This window comes from Hyla sarda, chromosome 5 (assembly GCF_029499605.1).
Source record: "Hyla sarda isolate aHylSar1 chromosome 5, aHylSar1.hap1, whole genome shotgun sequence".
Classification (NCBI taxonomy): domain Eukaryota; kingdom Metazoa; phylum Chordata; class Amphibia; order Anura; family Hylidae; genus Hyla; species Hyla sarda.
The window spans coordinates 188389998-188417748 of NC_079193.1; the positions used below are offsets into that span (position 1 = coordinate 188389998).

The window sequence follows — 27751 nt, forward strand, 5'->3', positions numbered from 1 at the left end:
AGCAGCCATTACACAAGTGAGCTTGTCTCCTTAGCGGGCATGCAACATACGTATATGACAAGTGTTGTTAAAGATGCATAGCATTAACAAATATTCAAGGGTAGACTAAATGGACCAGGTGGTCTTTTTATGCAGACATTCCGTTTCTATGGTAAATGTACAAATTAGCTAAAAACTATTTAACAACAACTACATTTAATGAAAACAGTACATGGAATGGAAAAAGTATACATTAACCTAAATGAAAATAAATCAAAGAGTATAAAACAGGAAAGAATACAATGCAAAATATTTAAATATCTTTATATGGAAACACGAAAACATGAAGAAATATTTTTAAGTGGAAACATAGCGGCACAACAATTTTTTTCTTAATTTTAGTGTTGTATGGGTTCATACAATACAACGTAAACTGAGCGACCCTCCAAAATAATTTAATTACACAGAACTGTACATTGTCTTTCAGCACCTTTCACTCAATATTACAGATGGCACATATTCCCAGTTCAACCCCTTTAAATTGCAGGTAATGTAACCTATGGGAAATATCCATTATGTCAAGAGCTCTTCCAGCAATATTCTTATGCACTTGTCAATGCTGTACAAGGCTAACATGATGATTTTCTGACTGTAGGTTCAGTTCATATCACATGAAATTGAAGCACAGTTATGAAGGCGGGTGCTCTTCTCCTCGGATAGCCTTGTATTTAGCCATATCTTCAGGAAAAACCTTGCTCAATTCTTGGATTAAAAGGCTTTTAAATTTCTGAAGAAATATATTAAAAAAAAAAAAAAATAAAAGAAGATTAAGCAACACAAAAATATAAGCGATATGTGTAACTGGAAATTCAGTATATTAAAAAGCAAACGGTTTACTTTCATATAAAAAAGGGGCTGGCCCACAGAATAGGGGATACATTGATACATTGTATAATTTCTGTGGGAGGAGAAAGGGGGCCGCTAAGTGCTGGAACATGAAATCATAAAATTGGGGTGAGTGTGCACGCATGACCACTGCTCCTTTCACTAAAAGACTGACGAAGATTGTCGAGTACAGTGCTCCAGTAGTTGACAGTCTATAAAGCAGTGTTCATGCATGTGCACTACTGTTCCATTCACACAGGGGACTGCTGTTCTGATGACAGACAGGGGTCCCAGCTATCAGACTGAGATAAGTATTAGTGGGCAAAGCCATGTAATTTTAAAATGACTGCAAACTTGGGTAGATTCATCAAAATGGGAGCACTGCGCGACACTATGGCCGACATTTATCATTTTCTTTAGACTGTTTCTTGGGTCTATAAAAGGTACAAAAAAAAAGCGCAAGCAGGGTTTATTTGCACCTTTTTGTTTACACATTTCCACTGATTTTGGCAATACACATGATATGGAAGGGTTTTATGAACTGCACCTTTTTGTGAAAAGGCGCAAAAAAGGCGCAAAGCCACTGAAAAGTCTCTAAAACTACACCAGCCCAGACATGGTGTAGCTTTTTGGTGTATGTGAAGAGAGAAATTTCAGAAGATGTGACCTGCACAAAATATATCAAATGCTCTGTGACCATTTAATACATTTGGTGCTCCTACACATTACCAGCACACAAAAAAAGGTGTAGAAAAATGCTTCACTTACACCTACAATGATAAATGCCGGCCTATTAGTCAAAACAAACAGCAGCTGCAAAGTTCTTTGGTGTATTTAACTTGATCATGCACTTCATATTTTAAGTGGCTAAGCAGACGCTAGGCAATAAAGTCGATTTTTGGGAGTCAGGCAAGTCAGAAATAGAAATATAAGTTAAAGGGGTTGTTCAGGGAAAAGTTTTTCTTTTTTTTTTTACCTGGTCAGAAAGGGGATAAAAAATTAAAAATGTTAATACACGGGTCTCTTACCTTCCCTTCTATTGTGCCGCTGCTGGTATAATGGACCACCGTTCCCTACTACAATACCAGACAGTAGAGAACAAAGCTCTGTTATACCAGAACAGCGATAGAACTGTGTGTCTCTTTTTTTTTTACCTGACCAGGAAGGGTTTAAAGGAGTATTCCAGCAAAAAATAATTTATCCCCTACCCAAAGGATAGGGGATAAGTTATAGATCGCGGGGGGGGGGGGTGGGGGGGGTCCAAGCGCTGGGGCCCCTGGGATCTCCTGGACAGGGCCTCGGCAGTCTGCAGGAAGTGAAGTTTCATCCCCAGCAGAAAGCCGCGGCAGACACGCCCCCTCCATGTATCTCTATGTGGTACATGGAGGGGGCGTGTCGGCTGCCACGTCATGTGGGGACGGAACGCCCCCTTTCCAGAATACTGCTGCGGCCCTGTCCATGAGATCCCGGGAGGCCCCAGCGCTTGGACCCCCCGCGATCTATAACTTATCCCCTATCCTTCAGATAGGGGATAAGTTATATTGCACTACAGATGTCCTTTAATTTATATTAAAAAATAAATAAAACGCACATTTTCACCGGACAACCTCTTTTAATCATATTCGTTTCAATAAAGGTAGGTCCAAGCAGACCAAATTATGTCTTCTCTCTGTGAACGACAGACAGAAGCATTGACAACTGACCGCTCAGTAGAAACACCAGATCTGCTAAATAAATATTATATGATAAAACAAGCGGATATAAAAATCTTCTACTTTTAAATATGTGCTTATATTTTATACATCTTGTGCAAACTCAGCATTCAATAGCCTCTTAGGTGATTTTGTTTCATTGCTAAATAGTTACTGACTAATGTCACTATCCTGTTGCTGGTGCTGCAAATGGAGAAATAACAATACATTGATAAGTTATGTTAAAATATAAGATAAGAGAACATTTCTATCTAAAAATAGAGAGAAGCATTATTATAACTGGATCCAAAGAGAAGTATAACACTTTCCCATTACTTTTCTTTATAAATCTCTTTGCAGCCGGATGCTAAAACCAGAGGCGGGCTCAAGTTACCAGCTTACCTTCATTGTATCTATCTTCCCTTTAACATGCTCATTTTTAGCTAATGCTCTTTCCAAACATTCTTTTGTATAAAGCTGAGGATTTCGGCCTTGATCAATGTAGCTAGAAGAAAAAAAAACAAGTCAGATGTATAACTCTTGAGCCGATACACTTCCTAATAACAGCCTTTAACGTCAACGCAAAATGATTTTCATGTTTGTTTTTCAAGCTTTCTAATGGCTTTTTACAACAAAACAATAGTGCAGCTGCAGGCAAGGATGACAGCAGAGGGTATAAAAAACTAAAAACAGACGCATACAGCATTTCAAAGCAATTTAAGCCATAACATATTTACAGATCTTATGCAACAAAAAAGGAATTAAAAGAGTAAATCAAACAAATAAGGCAAAGCTTACCTCGCGTATTTGATAGTGTTTTACAGGAACATAAATAAATACTGGAGCAGTCAGCCCACTAATTTATTTATATTGCGCTGACATATTCTGCACTGTACAGTTTCGGTTCCTGTCCACATTGGGCTCACAATCTAACTTTAATATGTTTTTTGGAGTGTAGAAAATAACCAGGGTAGGAAATACCCATGCAATCCACAGAGCAAACCTACACTCTGCAGATGTTCCCCTGGTCGGATATAAAACCCGGAACAAGTGCTGTAAGTTAACAATGCTAACCAATAAGCCACAATGCTACCGGTACTGGTGTAAAGGAAATATGGAGCAGCTGTTGATCACAACCAATCAGCTTCCAGCTCTTAAAAATAAAAGAAGCCATGTGACAACACCTACACATATGCTTTGTACCTGCATGAATACTATCCCATTGAAAGGTTTCTCTTTTGTTCTATTTTTGCAAATGTTACAATAGGAAATGTAGAAGTACTACTGAAAACCTCATATTTCTATAGCAAGGATAGATCGCAGGGGGTCTGACCGATGGGACTCCGAGAATCTACGGAGACATCTCCCTGAGAACGGAGTGTGTCGACCCCTGCACAAGATATATATATTACTAATAGAATGTTGTCACAAATCGAGCTGGATTCAGGATGTTTTGGCTTGACATACAGAACAGGAAGTTGTGTAGACCTTTCATTTTCAGTGTGGTATTAACTCAGCTGTTACTGGCTCCTCCCTCTGTCCAGAAATGACTCATTCTGCCTACAGAGTGATGTCTCCACCTCTAACCAGCCCCTACATCCTAGTTCACCATGTTCAGGTCAAATGTAAATTTTTATTGGGATGGTTGGGGAAAAATGGGCAGTGTTTACAGTAGGGATCGACCGATATTGTTTTTTAGGGCCGATACCGATAATCTGTGGAGGTTAGGGCCGATAACTTATACCGATATTCCGGTATAACTTATCGGCTATTTATCCCCCTGCGACACCGCTGCAGATCATTGATTTAAAGCGGGCACTTTAAATTAATGAACTGCAGCGGCTTTTGCGGTGCCATAGACTGCTGCCGCCACCCGCTTCTCTCCCCCTGCCTGTCCGGGGTCGTCCTGAGTCCTATCACCACCACCGCCCCCACCACCGCACCGCTCCGTGCCCCCTACCACCCCGCCGCGTCGCACCCCCCATCGCACCGCCCCGGCACCATTGCCTCCCCCATCCCCGGTTTTATAATTACCCGTTCCCGGGGCCAACTCTAAATCTGGCTCCGGTGGCGTCCTCCTGAGCCGTTACGTCACTCGTCATTGCGCACAGCGTAACACAGGACTCAGCAGGAGCCAGAAGTAGCATGGACCCCGGGAACAGGTAATTATAAAACCAGGGATGGTGGAGGCAATGGGGCCGGGGCGGTGGGGGGTGCGACGCGGTGCGGCGGGTCGGTGGGGGCATTACCGGATTATCGGCAAGGTAATTGCTGATAACGCCCAAAATCGTGATTATCGGCCGATAATATCGGCCAAACCGATAATCGGTCGATCCCTAGTTTACAGCATGTTTCCTTGTTATAAACAATGTCACAAACAGGAGCAGACAGAATAAATACACCTGCAACTTCACCGATTGTGCAATAGTCTGCTATAAAATAAGATGTTCTGCAACAGCTCTGCCAGGGGGAATTGGAAGGAGTGCTGTGGGAGGGTATAGGCAGGGTGGGATTCACTGTGTCAAAGAGATGAGGGAAAGGAAATGTATTCTGGGGATTGTAGTACTGAGCAACTGCTCTTTGGGTGGCTTCAGAACTGGGGCAGACAGGTAAGAAATGCTATATGCTTCTGCAGAATTTGTTTCCCCCTGACCCTCCTTTAACTTAGCTTCTGCTGTAAGACAGACATCATGCACACAGAGTACAAAAAAAAAAAATGTTATGCAGACTAAGATATATTGATGTCACTACACCAGGTCATTTAACTGACTAAAAATGGTAGTAAGTGCCACAGAAAACATCAATCCTGGCATCATAGGTCACACTCGAATCCCACACTCTTGTTTGGTGTTACATTAAATTGACCTATGTCTTTTCTTAATGTTGAACTTCTTGTCACCACAAAAACAAAATGTGTGATTTGATTACTTTGGTGAGTGGGTTTTTCTACAAACATTTTGTCTTTGTGGTGACAAGAAGTTCAACATAAAGAAACGACATAGGTCAATTTAATATAACACCAAACAAGAGTGTGGGAATCGAGTGTGACCTATGATACCAGGATTGGTGTTTTTCTGTCACTGACATTTTTAGTAACAATTAAATGACCTTGTGTAGTTACATCAATATATCAGAAGGCTGGTTATATTTAATTCACCACATTCCATCAAGTATAATCAGATGGTGGTTTATTGTGTCACGATTGTTTTTCACATTTTTAGTCATGAGAAAGAGTGACTATAATCGAAACAAGGGTCATTAAGGGCTGTGAAAAATATTAAAAAATTTGACCTTGAACTATATATTCTATTGCTGTGAAATAATGCAGACTAAGGCATTGCTTCCAGAAAGACAAGAGTATATGAGGGTGGTGTAATATTTAGCTACTGGCATTTTCATATTGAAGCCTGCAGAATTATGAATGCATCTCTACATACGATACAGGCTGTAACCTAGGACAAGTTAGGCTGCTTTTACACTATAAAAATACCTCCGTTATAAAAATCCTGGAAATCAACCATTAGAAAATACCATTATAATCTAAGGGATTTTTCTAATCGCTGTTTTAACCAGTTAATGCCCGTTATTAATAACGGCCGTTATTTTGTGACGGGGAACGAACGGAAGAAATAGTGCATGCACTATTTCTCACGTTACTATCGCCCATCACAAAATAACAGCCGTTATTAATGACGGGCGATAAGGGGTTAAAACGGCTATTAGAATGATCCCATAGACTATAATGGGATTTTCTAACGGCCGTTTAACTGCAGATTTTCAAGATTTTTATGACGGAAGTTCATTACAGATTAATTTTTATAGTGTGAAAGGGGCCTTAAAGGGGACATTCAGAGGAATACAATAAAATAAAAAATAAAAAGGCATAAAAAAATAGAACTATATATATTACAAATACACACACAAAATGTCCAACAGTGCCCACGTCATCGCCGATCTCCACTTCTTGGCTCCATCTCAACACATAGAAATGCCTCCTTAGCCAACTACTAAATCAGGTAATCGTTGCTGACCGTGATTGTCTGAGGAAGCAGTTCCTCCCATTTACAGCAGTGACAGGTGAATTGCTGACATCAGTACAGTTCCTTGTTATTTTCTACCCAGTTTGCCTCAGCTTTTTTCATCCCACCAATGAATCCATTCGGGTATGCTCACATTGAGGATTCAGAGCGGAATTGAAGAGAAATCATTTTGGTCAGGAAAATCCATTGCCATTTTCTCGCTTGCGCAGAATTTGGGAATATTGCAGGTGACCCAGCTATTATAGGGATACTCCGCTGCTCAGCATTTGGAACTGTTCCGAACAGTGGAGCCGGGAGTCGTGACATCATATCCCCACCCCCTCAATGCAAATCTATGGGAGGGGGCGTGACTGGGTTTCTAATCTATTGGAATAGGTACATGATACCAATACTGTAAACAATGCCTACATTTTATTGATAAGTACAAATCATTCAGTCATATAGCAAGCTAGCTATAGAATTATATGAAAGGAAACCTTATAAGAAACTTACTCAAATACTTCCAAGGGCACAGTTATGTCATGAAGCTGCTGACGACACTTGTCTATATCCTGCAGGCCAGTGATCATGAAATTCCTGGAGGGTGAAACAAAAACAAGGGATTATTGAGCAAACAATGATGTCTCCAAATATCAAGCCATGGAGTTGGCTGCTTACTAAGCCCCCCCTTAGCGGATACAAGTTTAGGGAAGTTGGCCTCATTTCTATATCTGCTTCTATAGACACTACTTTCAGTCAACTATCTAAGCAACATTTAGTGGAGTCTGGAGCCACCAAAAATTGAGGGGAAAAATGTGGAGAAGAGAAATTGTGAATTTGCAAACATCTGCTTATTGATATTTGACACTAGTATTCTACCACTATTCCATGTTAGGATATGCCTGCAGTGATCTCAATTGTCAGGGCAGGTGATCATAACCCTTGGTGAAGCACTGGATAAGGACCAAAGATCGAAAGGCTGAACAGATGGTAGAAGCTTGATATATTAGTAAAGTGTATGATATTATCTGCAGCAACCTGAAACATTATTTACAGCTTATAACCAGAGCAGAGAAATCAAAGTCACTGCAGATTTTTCACATACAGACACACACACTACAGGTCTTGACAAAATTAAGAGACTTTCCAAATAATTTGCATTAAAAGGTTTGCTACTCTAGAGTCTGTATCGCCTTCACATAGCTGGCTGTCCAGCTGCTTCCAACAGCACAAAGCCCTGGTTGCCTCAGTTCTTTGCATTTTTTTAATTTTTTATTTTTATTTTTACTTTGTCTACCTGCCAATACAACTATGCACATGAGCATAATACATCAATCCTGCTTGATGTACTCTGTAACAAATTAATAAAAACTGAACTCTAGCCATTATCTTTGTGCTTGTTTTTTTATTCAGTTTTATATATTTTTAGATACAGTCATGGCCGTAATTGTTGGCACCCCTGAAATTTTTCAAAAAGGATTGCAGTAACACATGTTTTGCTATATACATGTTTATTCCCTTTGTGTGTATTGGAACTAAACCAAAAAAGGGAGGGGAAAAAAAAGCTAATTGGATATAATGCCAAACCAAACTCCAAAAATGGGCTGGACAAAATTATTGGAACCCTTTACTTAATATTTGGTTGCACACCCTTTGGAAAAAATAACTGAAATCAGTCGCTTCCTATAACCATCAATAAGCTTCTTACACCTTTCAGCCGAAATGTTGGACCACTCTTCCTTTACAAACTGCTCCAGGTCTTTTTCCGTTTTTGCATTTTCATTTTTTTCCGCCTTAGGCTGCTTTCACACTATAAACTTCATCCGTTTTAAAGATCCGTTTGATGTTCCGTTATGAAAACCCTGAAAATCGGCCATTAAACATCCGTTAGAAAATCCCATACGTCCGTTAGAAAATCCTATTATAGTCTATGGGATCCGTTATAGTCAGTTATTAATTAGGGACGTTATTTTGTGACGGAATTTACTATCTTCTTCAGTCTCCCATCACAAAATAACGTCCGTAATTAATAACTGACTATAACGGATCAATAGACTATAATAGGATTTTCCCTAACGGAAGTATGGGATTTTCTAACGGATGTTTAATGGCCGATTTTCAGGGTTTTCATAACGGAACATAAAACGGATCTTTAAAACGGATGAAGTTTATAGTGTGAAAGCAGACTTACCTTTAACTCCTTGGGGACGGAGCCCATTATAACCCTAAGGACGGGAGCATTTTTTGCAATGCTGACCACTGTCACTTTAAGCATTAATAACTCTGGAATGCTTTTACTTTTCATTTTGATTCCAACATTGTTTTTTCGTGACATATTCTACTTTATGTTAGTGGTAACTTTCCAAATTCCAAAATTTGATGGAAAAAATTGAAAATTTAGCATTTTTCTAACTTTGAAGCTCTCTGCTTGTAAGGGAAACAGACATTCCAAATAAATTACGGTATATACTGATTCACAAATACAATATGTCTACTTTAGGTTTGCATCATAAAGTTGACATGTTTTTACTTTTGGAAGACATTAGAGGGCTTCAAAGTTCAGAAGCAATTTTCCAATTTTTCACAAAATTTTCAAAATCGAAATTTTTCAGGGACCAGTTCAGTTTTGAAGTGGATTTGAAGGGCCTTCATATTAGAAATACCCCATAAATGACCCCATTATAAAAACTGCACCCCTCAAAGTATCCAAAATGACATTCAGTAAGTGTGTTAACCCTTTAGGCGTTTCACAGGAATAGCAGCAAAGTGAAGGAGAAAATTCAAAATTAAAATTTTTTACACTCGCATGTTCTTGTAGACCCAGTTTTTGAAATTTTGCAAGGGGTAATAGGAGAAAAAGCCCCCAAAATTTGTAACCCAATTTCTCTCGAGTAAGGAAATACCTCATATGTGTATGTCAAGTGTTCGGGCGGGCGCAGTAGAGGGCTCAGAAGGGAAGGAGCGACAATGGGATTTTGGAGAGTGAATTTTGCTGAAATGGTTTTTGGGGGCATGTCACATTTAGGAAGCCCCTATGGTGCCAGAACAGCAAAAAATAAAAACACATGGCATACTATTTTGGAAACTACACCCCTCAAGGAACGTTACAAGGGTTCTGGTGAGCCTCAACACCCCACAGGTGTTTGACGACTTTTCGTTAAATTCGGATGTGTACATGAAAAAAAAAAATTTTCACTAAAGTGCAGGTTTTTTCCCCAAATTTACCATTTCTACAAAGGGTAATGGGAGAAAAATCCCCCCCAAAATCTGTAACGCAATTTCTCCCGAGTACGGAGATACCCCATATGTGGCCCAAAACTGTTGCCTTGAAATAAGACAGGGCTCTGAAGTGAGAGAGCGCCATGCGCATTTGAGGCCTGAATAAGGAATTTGCAGTAGGGGTGGACCCGGTTACAAGGATGGGGCTTGTCTCCACCAAAACCCTACAGCAGTGTTTCCCAAACAGGGTGCCTCCAGCTGTTGCAAGACTCCCAGCCTGCCAGGACAGTCTATGGCTGTCCGGCAACACTGGGAGTTGTGGTTTTGCAACAGCTGGAGGCGCCGTTTAGGAAACACTGCCGTATGGGACGTTTTTATTTTTATTGGGGGGGGAGGCGACGTGTAGGGGGTGGATGAGTAGTGTTTTACTTTTTATTATTCGTTAGTGTTTTTAGGGTACATTCACACAGGCAGGGGTTCACAGTAAGTTTCCTTGAAGGGAAACCCACTGTAAACCCGCCCGTGTGAATGTACCCTGTACATTCACATGGGGGGGGGGGGGGGGGCGCCCCAAACCTTCAGCTGTGGCAAAATGACAACTCCCAGAATGCACTGACAGACCGTACATGCTGGGAGTTGTAGTTTTACAACAGCTGTAGGCACACTGGTGGGGAACCACTGAGTTAGAAAACAGACTAGCTCAGTGATTCCAACCCATGTGCCTCCAGCTGTTGCAAGACTACAACTCCCAGCATGTATGGTCTGTCAGTGCACTCTGGGTCTTGTAGTTTTGCAACAGCTGGAGGCACATGGGTTGGAATCACTGAGTTAGGAAACAGACTCTAGCTCAGTGTTCCTACAGCTGTTGCAAAACTACAATTCCCAGCACGGCCAGTCAGGGATGCTGGGCATGTAGTTCTGCAATATCTGGCCCTTCAGATGTTGCAGAACTACAACTCCCAGCATGCCTGGACAGTCTGGGCATGCTAGGAGTTGGTTATGCAACAACTGGGGAAGAACAGTGGCCTCCAAACTGTAGCCCTCCAGATGTTGAAATACTACAACTCCAAGCATGCCCAGGACTATCCAGGCATGCTGGGAGTTGTAGTTCTGCAACATCTGAAGGGCCAGATATTGCAGAACTACACGCCCAGCATCCCTGACTGTATGGGCAATGGCATGCTGGGAGTTGTAGTCTTGCAACATCTGGAGGGCTACAGTTTAGAGACCATCATATAGTGGTCTCCAAACTGTGCCACTTCAGATGCTGGGAGTTGTAGTTTTGCAGCTTTTAGAAGGCCACAGTGAAGATCACTTATCGCGATCTTCACTGCAGCCTTCTCAGCCGCACTTTCCGGCCGCCGCTCCTCCTGCTTGCGCCGCTGCTCCGGGATGCCGCCTCCGAAGGTCCGGGTAAGCCAGGCCATGCTCCCCCCCTCTCCGCCCGTGTTCCCCCGCTCTGTACCGACTTCCGATCAGTGGTCAGAGCGGGGGAAATGAACTCTAACCCCCCCGCCCCCCTCCTGCCATTGGTGGTCAGCCTGACCGACCAATGGCAGGGGATAGGAGGGGGTGGCAACACTGCCACCTCGCTCCTATCCTTTAGGCTGGTCGGAGCTGGCTCTGACAGCTCCGATCAGTCTTCTTTTCCGGGAGATCGGGTCACCAGTGACCAGATTTGCCCAGATCGCGGCAAATCGCAGGTCTGAATTGACCTGCGATTTGCTGCGATCGCCGATATGGGGGGGGGGGGTTAGATAGCAGCAGTCATCCCGGTCCGATCACCGCCCGGCGAGCGGCAGAGATCGGAACGCGAATGCATACGCCCTTCGTCCCCAAGGAGTTAAAAATCATAACTCAAAATTTTGCACCTGAAAATCTATATGATGGCTTATTTTTTGCGCTACCAATTGTACTTTGTAAGGACGTCAGTCATTTTACCCAAAAAATGTACGGCGAAACGGAAAAAAAAATAATTGTGAGACAAAATAGAGAAATAAAACCCCCCAAAAAACACCATTTTGTAACTTTTGGGGGTCCCGTTTCTACGCAGTACATTTTTCGGTAAACATGACACCTTCTCTTTATTCTGTAGGTCCATACGATTAAAATGACACCCTACTTATGTACCGTATATGCTCAAGTATAAGCTGACGCCCCTAATTTTACCCCAAAAACCCAGGAAAGTTATTGACTCGACTATAAGCCTAGGGTGGGAAATACATCATCCACCTGTCATCATCCGGACCCCCGTCATTAACACGCTCATCATTAACACCCTCGTCATCATCACCCTGTCATCATCCCACCCCCCCCCCTTCATCATCCCCTTGTCATCATCCCATCCCACCCCCCCTTCATTATCACCACATGTTATCAGCCCCTCCATCATCACCGCTTGTCAATGTCTGATTTAACAATGGTCTTCAACCTGCGGACTTCCAGAGGTTTCAAAACTACGTCTCCCAGCAAGCCCGGGCAGCCATCGGCTGTCCGGGCTTGCTGGGGAGTTTGTAGTTTTGAAACATCTGGAGGACCGCATGTTTAAGACCACTGCAGCCTTCGACATCATCGAGCCCCCCACCCCTCTCACCCCCTTTAGTTTTGTACTCTCCTCCGCTCGGCGGGACATTAGGGTGCGCTGGTCCGGGCCATCTGTGTTGCAGGGACTGTTCGGTGGGGAGGGATAGTCGTTCCGGGCTGTCCATTTTCACCGGGGGGCCCTCTTCTCCGTGCTTCGGGCCCGGAATAGAGACGTTGCCTTGACGACGGTGCACAGAGACGTTGCTCATGAACGTCCCTCTGTGTCGTCATCAAGGCAATGTGACTATTCCGGGGCCGGGCCCGAAGCGCGGAGAAGAGGCCCCCCCGGTGAAGATGGGACAGCCCGGAACGACTATCCCTCCCCATCGGACGGTCCCTGCAGCACAGATGGCCCGGACCAGTGCACCCTAACGTCCCGCCGAGCGGAGGAGAGTACAAAACTAGAGGGGGTGAGAGGGGGGGGGGGGGGGGGGCTGGATGATGTCAAAGGCCACAGTGGTCTTCAACCTGCGGACCTCCAGATGTTTCAAAACTACAACTCCCAGCAAGCCCGGACAGCCGATGGCTGCCCGAGCTTGCTGGAAGTTGTAGTTTTGGAACATCTGGAGTTCCGCAGGTTGAAGACCACTGAGGGCAGAGAGTTCACTCGAGTATAAGCCGAGGAGGGGTGTTTTCAGCACGAAAAATCGTGCTTATACTCTGCTTATACTCTACTATATACGGTAGGTTTAATTTTGTCGTACTTCTGAAAAAAATCATAACTACATGCAAGAAGATTAATATGTTTAAAATTGTCATCTTCTGACCCCTATAACTTTAATTTTTCCACGTATGGGGTGGTATGAGGGCTCATTTTTTGCGTCATGATCTGAAGTTTTTAGCGGTACCATCTTTGCATTGATAGGACTTAGTGATCGCTTTTTATTCATTTTTTCATTATATAAAAAGTGACCAAAAACGCACTTTTTTGGACTTTGGAATTTTGCCATTGACCGTGCGGTTTGATTAACAATATATTTTTATAATTCGGACATTTCCACACACGGCAATACAACATATGCTTATTTTTATTTACCCTTTTTTTTTTTAAATGGGAAAGGGGGGTGATTCAAACTTTTATTAGGGGAGGTGTTAAATGATCTTTATTCACTTTTTTTTTTTTGCAGTGTTATAGGTCCCATAGGGGGCTATAACACTGCACACACTGATCTTTTACATTGATCAGTGGTTTCTCATAGGAAACCACTGATCGATGATTCTGCCGCTTGATTGCTCATGCCTGGATCTCAGGCACATAGCAGTCATTCGGCGCTAGGACAGCGAGAAGGCAGGTAGGGACCCTCCGGCTGTCCTGTAAGCTGTTCGGGATGCCGCAATTTCATTGCGGCGATCCCGGACAGCTCCCTGAGCTAACCGGCATTGTTTCACGTTCACTTTAGACACTACATTCAACTTTGAACGCCGCGTCTAAAGTGTTAATAGCGCGTTATAGAACGGGAGTGGACTCATGATGTACCAGTACATCATGGGTCCTTAAGGGGTTAAGGTGTTCCACAGGTGTTCAATGGGATTTAGATCTGGACTCATTGCTGACCACTTCAGAACTCTCCAGCGCTTTGTTGTCATCCATTTCTGGGTGCTTTTTGACGAACGTTTGGGGTCATTGTTCTGCTGGAAGACCCAAGATCTCAGACGCAAACCCAGCTTTCTGACGCTTGGCTGTATCTCAAGTCCTCAGACAGTTCTCTTTTCCTCTTTCTGTTGTCCATGCTCATTGTGGCTCACACAGCCACACAATGAAAAGACTAAGTGAACTTCTTTCCTTTTTATCTGCTTTCAGGTATGATTTTTATATTACCCACACCTGTTACTTTCCCCAGGTGAGTGTAAAGGAGCATCACATGCTTGAAACACTTATTTTTGCATAATTTTGAAAGGGTGCCAATAATTTTGTCCAGCCCATTTTTGGAGTTTGGTGTGACATTATCCCTCATTTACTAAGAAAATCGGGTTGTAAGTCTATGTTACTTTCTTACCCGATTGCTTTTTTCCCCTGGTATTTATTATTATGTCGCATCCTGTTTGTCGCACGTGGGTTTTGTTGGTTTTGGTTTCCAACTCCTCTGAGCCGTCGGGAAAAAATCCACAACAATTCAACAAATTTGGGTTGGAAACCTTTATAAATACGTGGGAAACCCCTTTTTCGGGTTTGGGAGAATCCACATCGGGTCCGTCGGGAAAAAAAAAGTCTCATCGTGTCGCCGACTGGCTGCGACATGGCGAAAGATGCGACAAAAAACCCCGACAAAAGAGGTCGGTTTAGAATAGTAAATGAGGGCCATTATGTCCAATTAGCTTTTTTTCCCTCCCTTTTTTGGTTTAGTTCCAATACGCACAAAGGGAATAAACATGTGTATAGCAAAAGATGTGTTACTGCAAACCTTTTCTGGGAGAAATACCGTATTTATCGGCGAATAACACGCACTTTTTAGGCTAAAATTTTTAGCCTAAAGTCTATGTGCGTGTTATACGCCGATACCCGCCCCAGGAAAGGCAGGGGGAGAGAGGCCGTCGCTGCCCGCTTCTCTCCCCCTGCCTTCCCTGGGGTCTAGAGCCGTGCTGCCGGCCCTTCTCACCCCCTGGATATCGGGCGCCGCTGCCCGTTCTGTCCCCCTGACTATCGGTACCGGCGCCGATAGCGAGGGGGAGAGAAGGGGCAGCGGCACCCATTGCCGGCTCCGCTGCCCCATTGCCTCCCCCCATCCCTGGTGGCATAATTACCTGGGTCGGGTCCGCGCTGCTGCAGGCCTCCGGCGTGCGTCCCCCTTCGTCGTTGCTATGCACTGCACGGCGCGGCGCATGACGTCAGTGCGCCGCGCATAGCAACGACGCAGGGGGACGCACGCCGGAGGCCTGCAGCAGCGCGGACCCGACCCAGGTAATTATGCCACAGGGGATGGGGGGGAGGCAACGGGGGCAGCGGCGCCGGCAATGGGTGCCGCTGCCCCTTCTCTCCCCCTGGCTGTCGGCGCCGCTTCTCTCCCCCTGGCTATCGGCGCCAGCAATGGGGGCGCCGGGTACCGATAGTCAGGGGGGACAGAACGGGCAGCGGCGCCGATAGCCAGGGGGAGAGAAGGGGCCGGCAGCACGGCTCTAGACCCCAGGAAAGGCAGGGGGAGAGAGAAGCGGGCAGCGACGGCCCTCTCTCTCCCTGCCTTTCCTGGGGGTGTATCGGGGTATACACGCGCACACGCACCCTCATTTTACCATGGATATTTGAGTAAAAAACTTTTTTTACCCAAATATCATTGGTAAAATGAGGGTGCGTGTTATAGGCCGGTGCCTGGTATATCCCGATAAATACGGTACTTAACTTTCTTGAAAAATTTCAGGGGTGCCGACATTTACGCCCACGACTGTATTGAGGGCCAGATTTTTCATGATGCATTAACCTGTTAAAGGAGATATCCAGTGGTGAAAAACGTATCCTCTATCCTAAGGATATGGTATAAGTTTCAGATCGCTGGGGGTCCGACTGCTGGGGCCCCTGCGATCTCCTGTACAGGGCTCCCGATAGCCCACGGGAAGGGGGCATGTTGACCACCGCACGAAGAGGCAGCTGACACGCCCCCCTCAATACAACTCTGCCATAGAGTTGTATTGAGGGGGGGGTGTCGGCCGCCGCTTAGCGCGTGTTGACCACCGCACAACCTGGCCAGCGAGCCGGGGCCCCATACAGGAGTTCGCGAGGAGCCCCAGCGATCTGAAACTTATCCCCTATCCTTAGGATAGGGGATAAGTTTTTCACCACTGGACTACCCCTTTAAGGACTGGGACAGTTTTCATTTTTGCAATGACCTTTCATTTTTCCATAACATATGCTCCGAATCTTTAAATGGGCACTCTCAGATACAATAACTTGATATGTTATAAAGCATACAAAAACAATATATGTTTTGCAATTGCTTTCATCAGAATATTTTCAGTATTTCATACTTAAAAAGTCAGTCAAAAAAGTGGCCACTAGGGGTCCCCCCTGCCTCCTGGGACACATAGCAGTCCTGCAGTGTCCAGTGGTCATCGACACATCATGGACACCATGAGTGATTAGGCAAAAGGAGATACAAGAAAGGGAGATGAATTGCGCTGCCACAAGATGTATGTATAAGGTAAATTTATTGCCGACAAAGGATCCACGTAAAGCGTTTCAAAGCCTCTCCGTTTTTTTCGTCAGGTGCGCCTGCCGAAAAAGCCAGAGCGGCTTTGAAACACGTTGCGTGGATCCTTTGTGTGCAATAAATTTGCCTTATACATACTTTTTGTGGCAGCGCAATTCATCTCCCTTTCTTGGATCTCCTTTTACCTAGATTTGCACCTGGAGGATAGAGATATATATATATATATATATATATATATATATCTCTCTCTCTCAGGCCGTACGAGGGATCATTTTTTTGGGCTGTAATTGGTTGGTTTTTTTTATCAGTACCATTTTAGTATTGAACAAATTTTTGGATCACTTTCTACTTCATTTTTTCTGGGATATGATGTGAAAAAATAATATGCAATACTGGGGTCTGGTATACATGTTTTTTCCTATGGAAAACAGGGGTGGAAACAATTTAAGCTTTTAATATGGAAGGGGTTAATGTATGTTTTTTTTTTTTAAACATTATTAAGGTTTGTCTGTATTTTATTAACACTTTATTAGTCTTAGTAGGGATGTCTCGATACCCATACTAGTATCGGTATCAGGGCCGAAATCAGGTATCTGCATGGTATCAGGGACTCGTCTAATGTCCCCGATACCAAAACAGATACCGGTGTAGTGCTTCGCTGCCCCATCCTCCGGTTCGCATCCCTGCCGCAGCCCCATTCTCATCACTGCCGCTGCCCCGTTCTGCCGTCCGCATTATGGCATCTTTTGGAGGAGCATGTGACATACACGTCACTGATTCCTCCATAGCATTATGGAGCATAAAAACTGTTATTTCCTGTTTTAGTTTTCTTTCTTACTTTCAAATCCCATAATTCCATTTTCCTCCCTCCCACACTTCAGCCACCCCATCCATTGAAACATAAATGAGCTGCATCCTTTCAAAAGACCTGTGGTTTTCAATCATGCATTAGTTGCAGATTGACCCCTCTCCCACCAAGCGATCCCTCCACCCATTAAAGCACCCATAGTGAGTCAGGTCTCGGCCGCATTGTAACCTGGGAAAAATCTGAGACAACAGTCATTTTGTATGCTGTTAAAAATAAATATTGGGGTGAAAATCACAGAAGAATTGTGAGAAACCCATCACACACAGGTACAGACACTATATTATGAACTACACTAACTTTACAGCCCCTGTAGCATAGTCAAATAAAAAAAAATAATCCTGGAATACCCCTTTAGGGTCTATTCATACATACAGTATTCTGCGCAGAATACTGTACGTGTGAATAGACCCTTGATCTATTGAAGAAATTCCATCGCACTAGAAAATACTTGGTTACTGCATGCCGTGCAGTTATGTCTTGCTGTGTATTATTGCGTTGTATGTTGATTTATGTAACTAGCTGTAATATGGAATAATCTTATGTCCAGTTATAGTTACATAGTTAGTACGGTTGAAAAAAGACATACGTCCATCAAGTTCAACCAGGGAATTGAAGGGTAGGGGTTGTGGCGCGGTATTGGTGAAGGGATGGGATTTTATATTTCTTCATAAGCATTAATGTTGTTTTGTTCCAGGAATGTATCTAACCCTGTTTTAAAGCTGTTAATTTTTCCTGCTGTGACCAGTTCCTGAGGTAGACTGTTCCATAAGTTCACAGTTCTTATGGTAAAGAAGGCGTGTCGCCCCTTGAGACGAAACCTTTTCTCCTCCAGGCGGACGGAGTGCCCCCTTGTCCTTTGGGGGGGGGGGGGGGGGGGTTTGACCTGGAACAGTTTTTCTCCATATTTTTTGTATGGAAATATAGCAGTAATCTTCACGTATACACTGTCATCCCCTATCATTTGACATAAGGGGAAACATGTCGGGAACTGGTGCGATTGACCCATGGGAAGATCCCTAATGTTGGGATTCTGTTTGCTGTGTGTTTTACTAATCATTGCTTTGGTATATTTTGTATGTTTGTAATGGGGTTTTAGAATATTTTGTAATAAAGATTTAACCTGTTAACGACCATGGATGTCTATACTTGTCCATGTGCCGTTAACGGGGTATGACACGGGCTCTCGACTTGAGCCCCCGTCATATCGGCGGGCCCCCAGCTGATGGCCGGCGTTAATAGCCGACATGCGGCCGGCTATTAACCCTTTAGACCGCCTCTGTCAAAGTTGACAGTGACGTCTAAAGGTGCCTTTATCCCATCCCTGGTGGTCCATTGGGTGGATCGCCCCCCAATACCCCCCCCCCCCCCGCAGCGTGATCGCAGGGGGGGGGGGGGGGGTGATCCACTGCTGAGGTAGCCTGTGGGCTTACCTCTCCTGTAGTGCCAGCTCCTGCCCTCAGAATGATAAATTCCATAGAACCACATTGATCTGTATGAGGAATCTAATGATTGCTCCTAAAAGTCCTCTAAGTGGACTAAAAGTGTAAAAAAAGGTAATTTTATTTTCTTTTATCTAATACTATGTAACGTATGTTGTTTCTTGGTACGGATGTCCTGATACTAGTATTGATATCTGGGCCGATACTCGGCATTTGCATGGTATCAGGGACTCGTTTAATGTCCCTGATACCATGTCCGATACCCGATTCTGTGCGGCCCGGCTCCGCTGTCCCGTTCTCCCGATCGCATCATGGTGTCCTATGGAGGAGCATGTGGCAAACACGTCACTCCACCTCCTCCCCTGTGCCCAGCATAACGCTACGGAGGAAGCAGAGTTACATGAAGGTCACATGCTCCTCCATAGGACGCCATGATGCAATCGGGAGAACGGCACAGCGAAGCGGCAACACCCGAGGACAGTCGCGGGTGAGCACTGTCTACAAGGTGGGGGCTGATGTCTACAAGGGGGGGGGGGGGGAGGGGCGGGGCCGCCCGTCTACAAGGGGGGGCGTGCCCGTCTACAAGGGGGGGGGGGGCGTGCCCGTCTACAAGGGGGGGGGCTGCTGCCTGTCTACAAGGGGCGGGGGGGCTGCTGCCTGTCTACAAGGGGCGGGGGGGGGCTGCTGCCTGTCTACAAGGGGGGGGGGGGGGCTGCTGCCTGTCTACAAGGGGGGGGGGGGGCTGCTGCCTGTCTACAAGGGGGGGGGGGGCTGCTGCCTGTCTACAAGGGGGGGGGGGGCTGCTGCCTGTCTACAAGGGGGGGGGGGGGCTGCTGCCTGTCTACAAGGGGGGGGGGGGGCTGCTGCCTGTCTACAAGGGGGGGGGCTGCTGCCTGTCTACAAGGGGGGGGGGGGGGGCTGCTGCCTGTCTACAAGGGGGGGGGGGGGCTGCTGCCTGTCTACAAGGGGGGGGGGGCTGCTGCCTGTCTACAAGGGGGGGGGGGGCTGCTGCCTGTCTACAAGGGGGGGGGGGGGCTGCTGCCTGTCTACAAGGGGGGGGGCGGCTGCTGCCTGACTACAAGGGGGGGGGCGGCTGCTGCCTGACTACAAGGGGGGGGGGCGGCTGCTGCCTGTCTACAAGGGGGGGGGGCTGCTGCCGGTCTACAAGGGGGGGGGGGCTGCTGCCGGTCTACAAGGGGGGGGGGGCTGCTGCCGGTCTACAAGGGGGGGGGGCTGCTGCCGGTCTACAAGGGGGGGGGGGGCTGCTGCCTGTCTACAAGGGGGGGGGGCTGCTGCCTGTCTACAAGGGGGGGGGGGGCTGCTGCCTGTCTACAAGGGGGGGGGCTGCTGCCTGTCTACAAGGGGGGGGGGCTGCTGCCTGTCTACAAGGAAGGGGCCTGCTGTAAGGGGGACAAGAGGGAGCACTGTCTACAAGAGGGGGTCTGTTGTCTACAAGAGGGGTGGCGCTGCTACTAATGTCTGCAACTAAAAGCTAAACGTTAACAATAAACATTTTCATTTAACAGCAGATGTGTAGACATTTTTTTTCCCCCAAAACTTCAAATGCACGGAATATCGGTATAAGTTATTGGCCTGAAAGTTCACAGGTTAATCGGTATCTGCTCAAAAGAATATCAATATCGGTCGATCCCTAATATAAACATAATAAACATATGTGTTATCACCGCGTGCGTAAATGTCCAAACTCTAAAAATATATTGTTAATTAAACCACACGGTCAATGGCATATGCGGAAAAAAAAAATTACAAAACAGCATATTTTTCGTCACTTTTTATACCATAAAAAATGAATAAAAAGCAATCAAAAATTCTGATCAAAACAAAAATGGTACCGATAAAAACTTCAGATCACTGCACAAAAAATGAGCCCTCACACCGCCCCGTACACAAAAAATTATAAAGTTAAAGGGGTCAGAAAATGACAATTTTAAAGTGTTAAAAATTTCCTGCATGTAGTTATGATTTTTTCCAGAAGTATGACAATATCCAACCTATATAAGTAGGGTATCATTTTAATCGTATGGACCTACAGAAGATAAAGTGTCATTCTTACGAAAAATGTACTACATAGAAACGGAACCCCCCAACATTTACAAAATTGCGCGTTTTCTTCAATTTTGTCGTACAATTATTTTTTTTTTTTTCATTTTTGGGTAAAATGACTAATGTCATTACAAAATAGAATTGGTGGCGCAAAAACAAAAGCTCTCATATGTTTTTTTTGGGTGCAAAATTGAAAGGGTTATGATTTTTTAAAGGTAAGGAGGAAAAAACAAAAATGCAAAAACAAAAAACCACTTGGTCCTTAACCCCTTAACGACGCAGGACGTATATTTATTTTCTGCGCCGGCTCCCGCGTTATGAAGCGGGATCGCGCCGCGATCCTGCATCATATCGCTTCGGTCCCGGCGCTCATCAACGGCCGGGACCCGCGGCTAATACCACACCGCCGATCGCGGCGATGTGCGGTATTAACCCTTTAGAAGCGGCGGTCAAAGCTGACCGCCGCTTCTAAAGTGAAACTGAAAGTATCCCGGCTGCTCAGTCGGGCTGTTCGGGACCGCCGCGGTGAACAGCTGATCGGACACCGGGAGGGCCCTTACCTGGCTCCTCGGTGTCCGATCGACGAATGACTGCTCCGTGCCTGAGATCCAGGCAGGAGCAGTCAAGCGCCGATAATGCTGATCACAGGCGTGTTAATACACGTCTGTGATCAGGATGAGAGATCAGTGTGTGCAGTGTTATAGGTCCCTATGGGAGCTATAACACTGCAAAAAAAAAGTAAAAAAAAGTGTTAATAAAGGTCATTTAACCCCTTCCCTAACAAAAGTTTGAATCACCCCCCCTTTTCCCATAAATAAATAAAACAGTGTAAAAAAAAAAATAAAATACATATGTGGTATCGCCGCATGCGTAAATGTCCGAACTATAAAAATATATCATTAATTAAACCGCACGGTCAATGGCGTACGCGCAAAAAAATTCCAAAGTCCAAAAAAGCGTATTTTGGTCACTTTTTATACCATTAAAAAAATGAATAAAAAGTGATCAAAAAGTCCGATCAAAACAAAAATCATACCGATAAAAACTTCAGATTACGGCGCAAAAAATGATTCCTCATACCGCCCTGCACATGGAAAAATAAAAAAGTTATAGGGGTCAGAAGATGACATTTTTAAACTTATACATTTTTCTGCATCTAGTTATGATTTTTTCCAGAAGTGCGACAAACCCTATATAAGTAGGGTATCATTTTAACCGTATGGACCTACAGAATAATGATAAGGTGTAATTTTTACCGAAATATACACTGCGTAGAAACGGAAGCCCCCAAAAGTTACAAAATGGCGTTTTTTTTTTTTCGATTTTGTCGCACAGTGATTTTTTTTTCCGCTTCGTCGTGCATTTTTGGGTAAAATGACTAATGTCACTGCAAAGTAGAATTGGCGACGCAAAAAATAAGCCATAATATGGATTTTTTGGTGGAAAATTGAAAGGGTTATGATTTTTAAAAGGTAAGGAGGAAAAAAACGAAAGTGCAAAAACGGAAAAACCCTGAGTCCTTAAGGGGTTAAGGCCAAAATGTTGCTTTATTTTGGTAGTTTTGTTTAGATTAGCTAACGGAGACATTTTGGTCCACGTTTTCTGGAGTCCAGTGTTGGCCTCATTCTGCAAAGATCGGTGCAGAGACTTAGCTCACACTTGGCGGTGCAGTTACCAAGGCAACCATATGACACCCAGCAAGTTCTGTGCATCAGTCCTGGTCGTTGGAATCACATTTTTTGCAGCCTAAACGGATGGATGGCTAAGCGCTTGGAGTGGCTTTCAGCCAATTCTGTAGTTTGGCGCATGCCTATATACTGACCGCAGGGGTGGCGCTGCCCGCTCTTGGGATGCGATCACACACATCCGTATAAAGACAGGATGGAGGGGAATCATATTAATTACTAAGGAGAATAAGCACATTGGTTGGGTGTTTCCCAATCAGGGTGCCTTCAGCTGTCTTGGCATGCTGGGAGTTGTAGTTTTGCTACAGCTTGAGGCACGCTGGTTGGGAAACACTAGTCTACAGCACAGACAATACAAGTCACCCTATAACCGGGACTGTAAACCTTTTATAAAGGCTGGGGCAGGAGTCTGCACACTATGCCCACCACCACTCACAGCTTCTGGTTGAGGCCAGCCTGGCTGCTCGGCTGGAAGTCGCTCACGATGATGCCCAGCTGTCTTATGTTCTCTACGAACTTCTCCAGGTGCTCCTCCAAGTTATCAAACTTCTCCGCCATATTTGCAGCGTCTTGTGCGCTTCTTCCGCTTTAGCCACTAGAAGTCGACCATGCTCCTGTCATCCGCTCTCCGCACCGTACAACTACTGTGTCCGTAAACACACAGCCCGGCCAGCTCCGCTTCCGAGCTCCCGCTACTTCCTGTCTAAGCCCCGCCCCTGTATTCTCAAAAGAGAAAGAAGACAGACAGTCACGTGACCAGCGCGTACAGATCCCGGGCGTGCGCACCGCTTCACTCTACCAGCTTCCTTCAGCTGCTGCAAAACTACAATTCCCAGCATGCCTGGACAGCCAAAGCCTGTCCAGGCATGCTGGGAGTTGTAGTTTTGCAACAGCTGGAAAAGAAACACCTTGGTTTGCACACACTGCGCTACGTATTAACCGAATATTATTACTGATATTGGATAAGTTATTATACAGAAAGAAAAAAAAACTTTATGTTTTATTTATTTTTTAAACACAAATTCTTATAAGCCATTATGTTTGTGAGAAAGCTTGAATACTACCAATGTGGCCATTACTGTGGCTCCTGGTTAGTGCCAAGTTTTTATAGGGTCTTCAATAGTGCTCCAATATGTGGTGCTATAGGAGCTGGTAATGTGGGGACATACTAAAAGGAATGACACAATGGAATGCCCATACACCTAAAGGACAACTGTAGTGGTACAGTTTTCTATATGCCCGGGCCTCAAAAATAAACTCATACATACCTTCCTACGAGCCCCCGTTGGTCCGATACAGGCCTCACGGTCCAGCAGTACTGACGTCATTCCACTTCCACGGGACGCCGCAAAGCCGTCGGTGTATCACCGGCCGTAGCGATGTCCCGCCCCGGCTGGTGATAGGCTGAGCCGACTGTCATGTAAGGAGCTCTGGCCGGCTTCTTACATGACAGTCGGCTCAGCCTATCACGGGGCGGGGCGGGACATCGCTGCGGCCGGTGATACGCCGACGACTCTGCGGCGTCCCGTCCCCAGGAAGTGGAATGACGTCAGCACTGCCGGACCGTGAGGCCTGTGCCGGACCAACGGGGGCTCGTCGGAAGGTATGTATGTTTATTTTGTTTATTTTTGAGGCCCGGGCACGGGCATATGTAAAACAGTACCACTACAGTTGTCCTTTAAGGGTGCATGCACACCACGTTTTTCCAATACAGTTCTCGTATCAGGTTTTTGATGAAAATCGGATTCCTCAAAACCAGACTAAACTGCATTAAAACATGTGTACAAATTTCAATCTGTATACAGTTAAAAAACGTATACGGTTCGAAAAATGATGTCCGGTTGCATCCGTTTTTTAAGAAAAAACGTATACGTTTTTAACTTTTCACTCCATTTTGAATAAAGTTTCACTTGTTTGATTGAAATTCCAAGAAAAAAAAACTGTGCAAAGTCAAAAACCGTATGGTGACCGTATAAGACGCAAAACGGACTAAACCAGATGATGCATTTACAATGTTAAGTCAATGCATACGGTTTTCTATACAGTTCCATACAGTTTTTAACTTGAAACCGTATACGGGAACTGTATCTGAACCCTATAGGAGCTATAACACTGAAAAAAAAGTGGGAAAAAAAGTTAATAAAGGTCATTTAACCCCTTCCCTAATAAAAGTTTGAATCACCCCCCTTTTCCCCATAAAAAAAAACCAGTGTAAACAAAAATAAAAATAAACATATATGGTATCGCCGTGTGCGGAAATGTCCGAATTCTAAAAATATAGCATTAATAAAATTCAAAAAAAAATTCAAAAGTCCAAAATTACATATTTTTGGTCACTTTTTATATCATGAAAAAATCTATAAAAAGTGATCAAAAAGACAGATCAATAAAAAAATGGCCCATGCGCGGAAAAATAAAAAAGTTATAGGGGTCAGAAGATGACAATTTTAAACGTATAGATTTTCCTACATGTAGTTAGGATTTTTTTCAGAAGTACAACAAAATCCAACCTATATAAGTAGGGTATCATTTTAACCATATGGACCTACAGAATAAAGAGAAGGTGTCATTTTTACCAAAAAATGTACTGTGTAGAAAACGGAAGCCCCCAAAAGTTACAAAATGGCGTTTTTTCTTCAATTTTGTCGCACAATGAATTTTCTTTCCATTTCGCTGTGGATTTTTTGGTAAAATGACTAATGTCACTGCAAAGTAGAATTGGTGGTGCAAAAAGTAAGCCATCATATGGAATTTTATGTGCGAAATTGAAAGCGTTATGATTTTTAGAAGGTGATGAGGAAAAAAGGAAAATGCAAAAACAGAAAAACCCTGCATCCTTAAGGGATTAAAATTAAGATTGAGTGGGATTATAATTGGTTTCTATGAAATGACAAGTGGGTGAAAGAATGAAATGCCCATAGAATATCATGGGAAGTAAAGTATGAGCTCATTTCCACGTAAATCTGTGTTATTTAGGAAATTAACCTTTACCGCAAGTGTTCCCCGGGTAGAGTAGCACATTGTAAAATGAAAATTACCTGGAATTATAGCTGTTTTCTATAAAAATGCAAAGGTGAATGACAAAATGGAATGCCCATAGACCTGTGGTCTCCAACATGCGGATCTCCAGATATTGCAAAACTACAACTCCCAGCATGCCCGGATGTCCATAGACTATAATGGGAAGTAAAATGTGAGCTCATTTGCACGTAAATCTGTGTTATTTAGGAAATTAAATTTTACGACAAATGTTCCTCTGGTAGAGTAGCACATTGTAAAATGAAAATTACCTGGGATTATAGCTATTTATTATAGAATGCAAAGGTGAATGACAGAATGGAATGTCCATACACTATAAGGGTATGTTCACACTACAGTGTGTGAACGGAATCTCCGCTCGCTAAATTTAGCGAGCGGAGATTCCGTTCACACACTGTAGTGTGAACATACCTTTATAGACTGGTAGCCGGCGACGGCGGTAGGACTGTGCGGCACTGAGCTGTCCCCATTGACGGCTATGCAGTGTTCGCGGACTTCCGCGTAAAGAATGAACATGTTCTTTCTTTGCGCGGAACAATTTCAGCGACGGAATTGTTTGCCGCTGAAATTCTGCAGTGTGAACGGGTCTCGCGGAGACCCATTCACACTAATGTTAAGTTCACACCGTGGAATTCCGTTGTGTGAACATACCCTAAAGGGGAAGCAAAATTTTATGACATTTAACATATCAAATAAATCTTTAGCGGGCATATTCTTCAAATGTAGTGGTATTATTTAAAATTAAGATTGAGTGGGATTATAATTGGTTTCCATGAAATGATAAGGAGGATTATACAATGTAATGCCCATAGAGTATAATGGGAAGTAAAATAAGAGCTCATTTCCACTTAAATCTGTGTTATTTAGGAAATTAAACTTTACCACAAGTTTTATTTAGGAAATTAAACTTTACTCCCAGGGTAGAGTAGCACATTGTAAAATGAAAATTACCTGGGATTATAACTGTTTTCTATGGAATACTAAGAAAATGGCAGTATGGAATGCCCATGGACTATAATGGGAAGCAAAATGTGATTTGGTGCCTAAACAATTTAACATATCAAATTAATCTGTAGCACAAGTGTTCCCCGGGTACAGTAGCACATTGTAAAATTTAAATTACCTGGGATTATAGCTGTTTTCTATGGAATGCAAAGGTGAATAACAAAATGGAATGCCCATAGAGTATAAAGGGATGCAAAATTTGATGTGGAATCTGAACCATTTAACATATCAAATAAATATTTATCAGGCATACTCTTCATATTCAGTGGGATTATTTAAAATTAATATTGAGTGGGATTATAATTGGTTTCTATGAAATGACAAGGGGGATGACAGAATTGAATGCCCATTGAATGTAATGGAAAGTAAAATATGAGCTAATTTGCATGTACCGTAAATCTGTGTTATTTAGGAAATTAAACTTTACCACATGTGTTCCCCGAGTAGAGTAGAGCATTGTAAAATTAAAACTAACTGGGATTATAATTGTATTTTTTATAGAATGCAAAGGTGAATGACAAAATGGAATGCCTGTAGACTATAATGAGAAGCAAAATTTAATGTGGAGCCTGAACCATTTAACATATCAAATAAATCTTTAGCAGGCACACTCTTCATATTCAGTGGGATTATTTAAAATTGAGTTTGAATGGGATTATAATTTGTTTCTATGAAATGTCAAAGGGAATGACACAATGTAATGTTCATAGACTATAATGGGAAGAAAAATATGAGCTCATTTCCACGTAGATCTGTGTTATTTTGAAAATTTTACTTTACCAAAAGTGTTCTCTGGGTAGTGTAGCACATTGTAAAAAAAAAAAAAAAATGTACCTGGGATTATAGCTGTTTATTATAGAATGCAAAGGTGAATGAAAAAATGGAATGCCCATAGACTATAAGGGGAAGCAAAATTTGATGTAATGTCTTAACCATTTAATTTATCAAATACATCTTTAGCAGGCATATTCAGTGGGATTATTTAAAATTGAGATTGAGTGGGATTATGATTGGTTTCTATGAACTGAAAAGGGTAATGACAAAATGGAATGCCCGTAGACTATAATGGGAAGCAAAATGGGATTTGGAGCCTAAACCATTTAGCATATCAAATTAACCTTTACCGAAAGTGTTCC

The 27751-nt window shown here is 43.8% G+C and overlaps 1 protein-coding gene across 1 annotated transcript; it reads right to left on the bottom strand.

Moving 5' to 3' along the window:
- Positions 1-118: 118 nt before the first annotated feature.
- Positions 119-23283, bottom strand: MED10 (mediator complex subunit 10). Its single transcript, XM_056520918.1, has 4 exons — positions 23008-23283; positions 7088-7171; positions 2958-3060; positions 119-766 (listed from the first exon to the last, which is right to left on the bottom strand). The coding sequence occupies exons 1-4, from the start codon at positions 23127-23129 to the stop codon at positions 668-670; spliced, it is 408 nt and encodes a 135-aa protein (XP_056376893.1). The 5' UTR covers positions 23130-23283; the 3' UTR covers positions 119-667.
- Positions 23284-27751: the final 4468 nt, after the last annotated feature.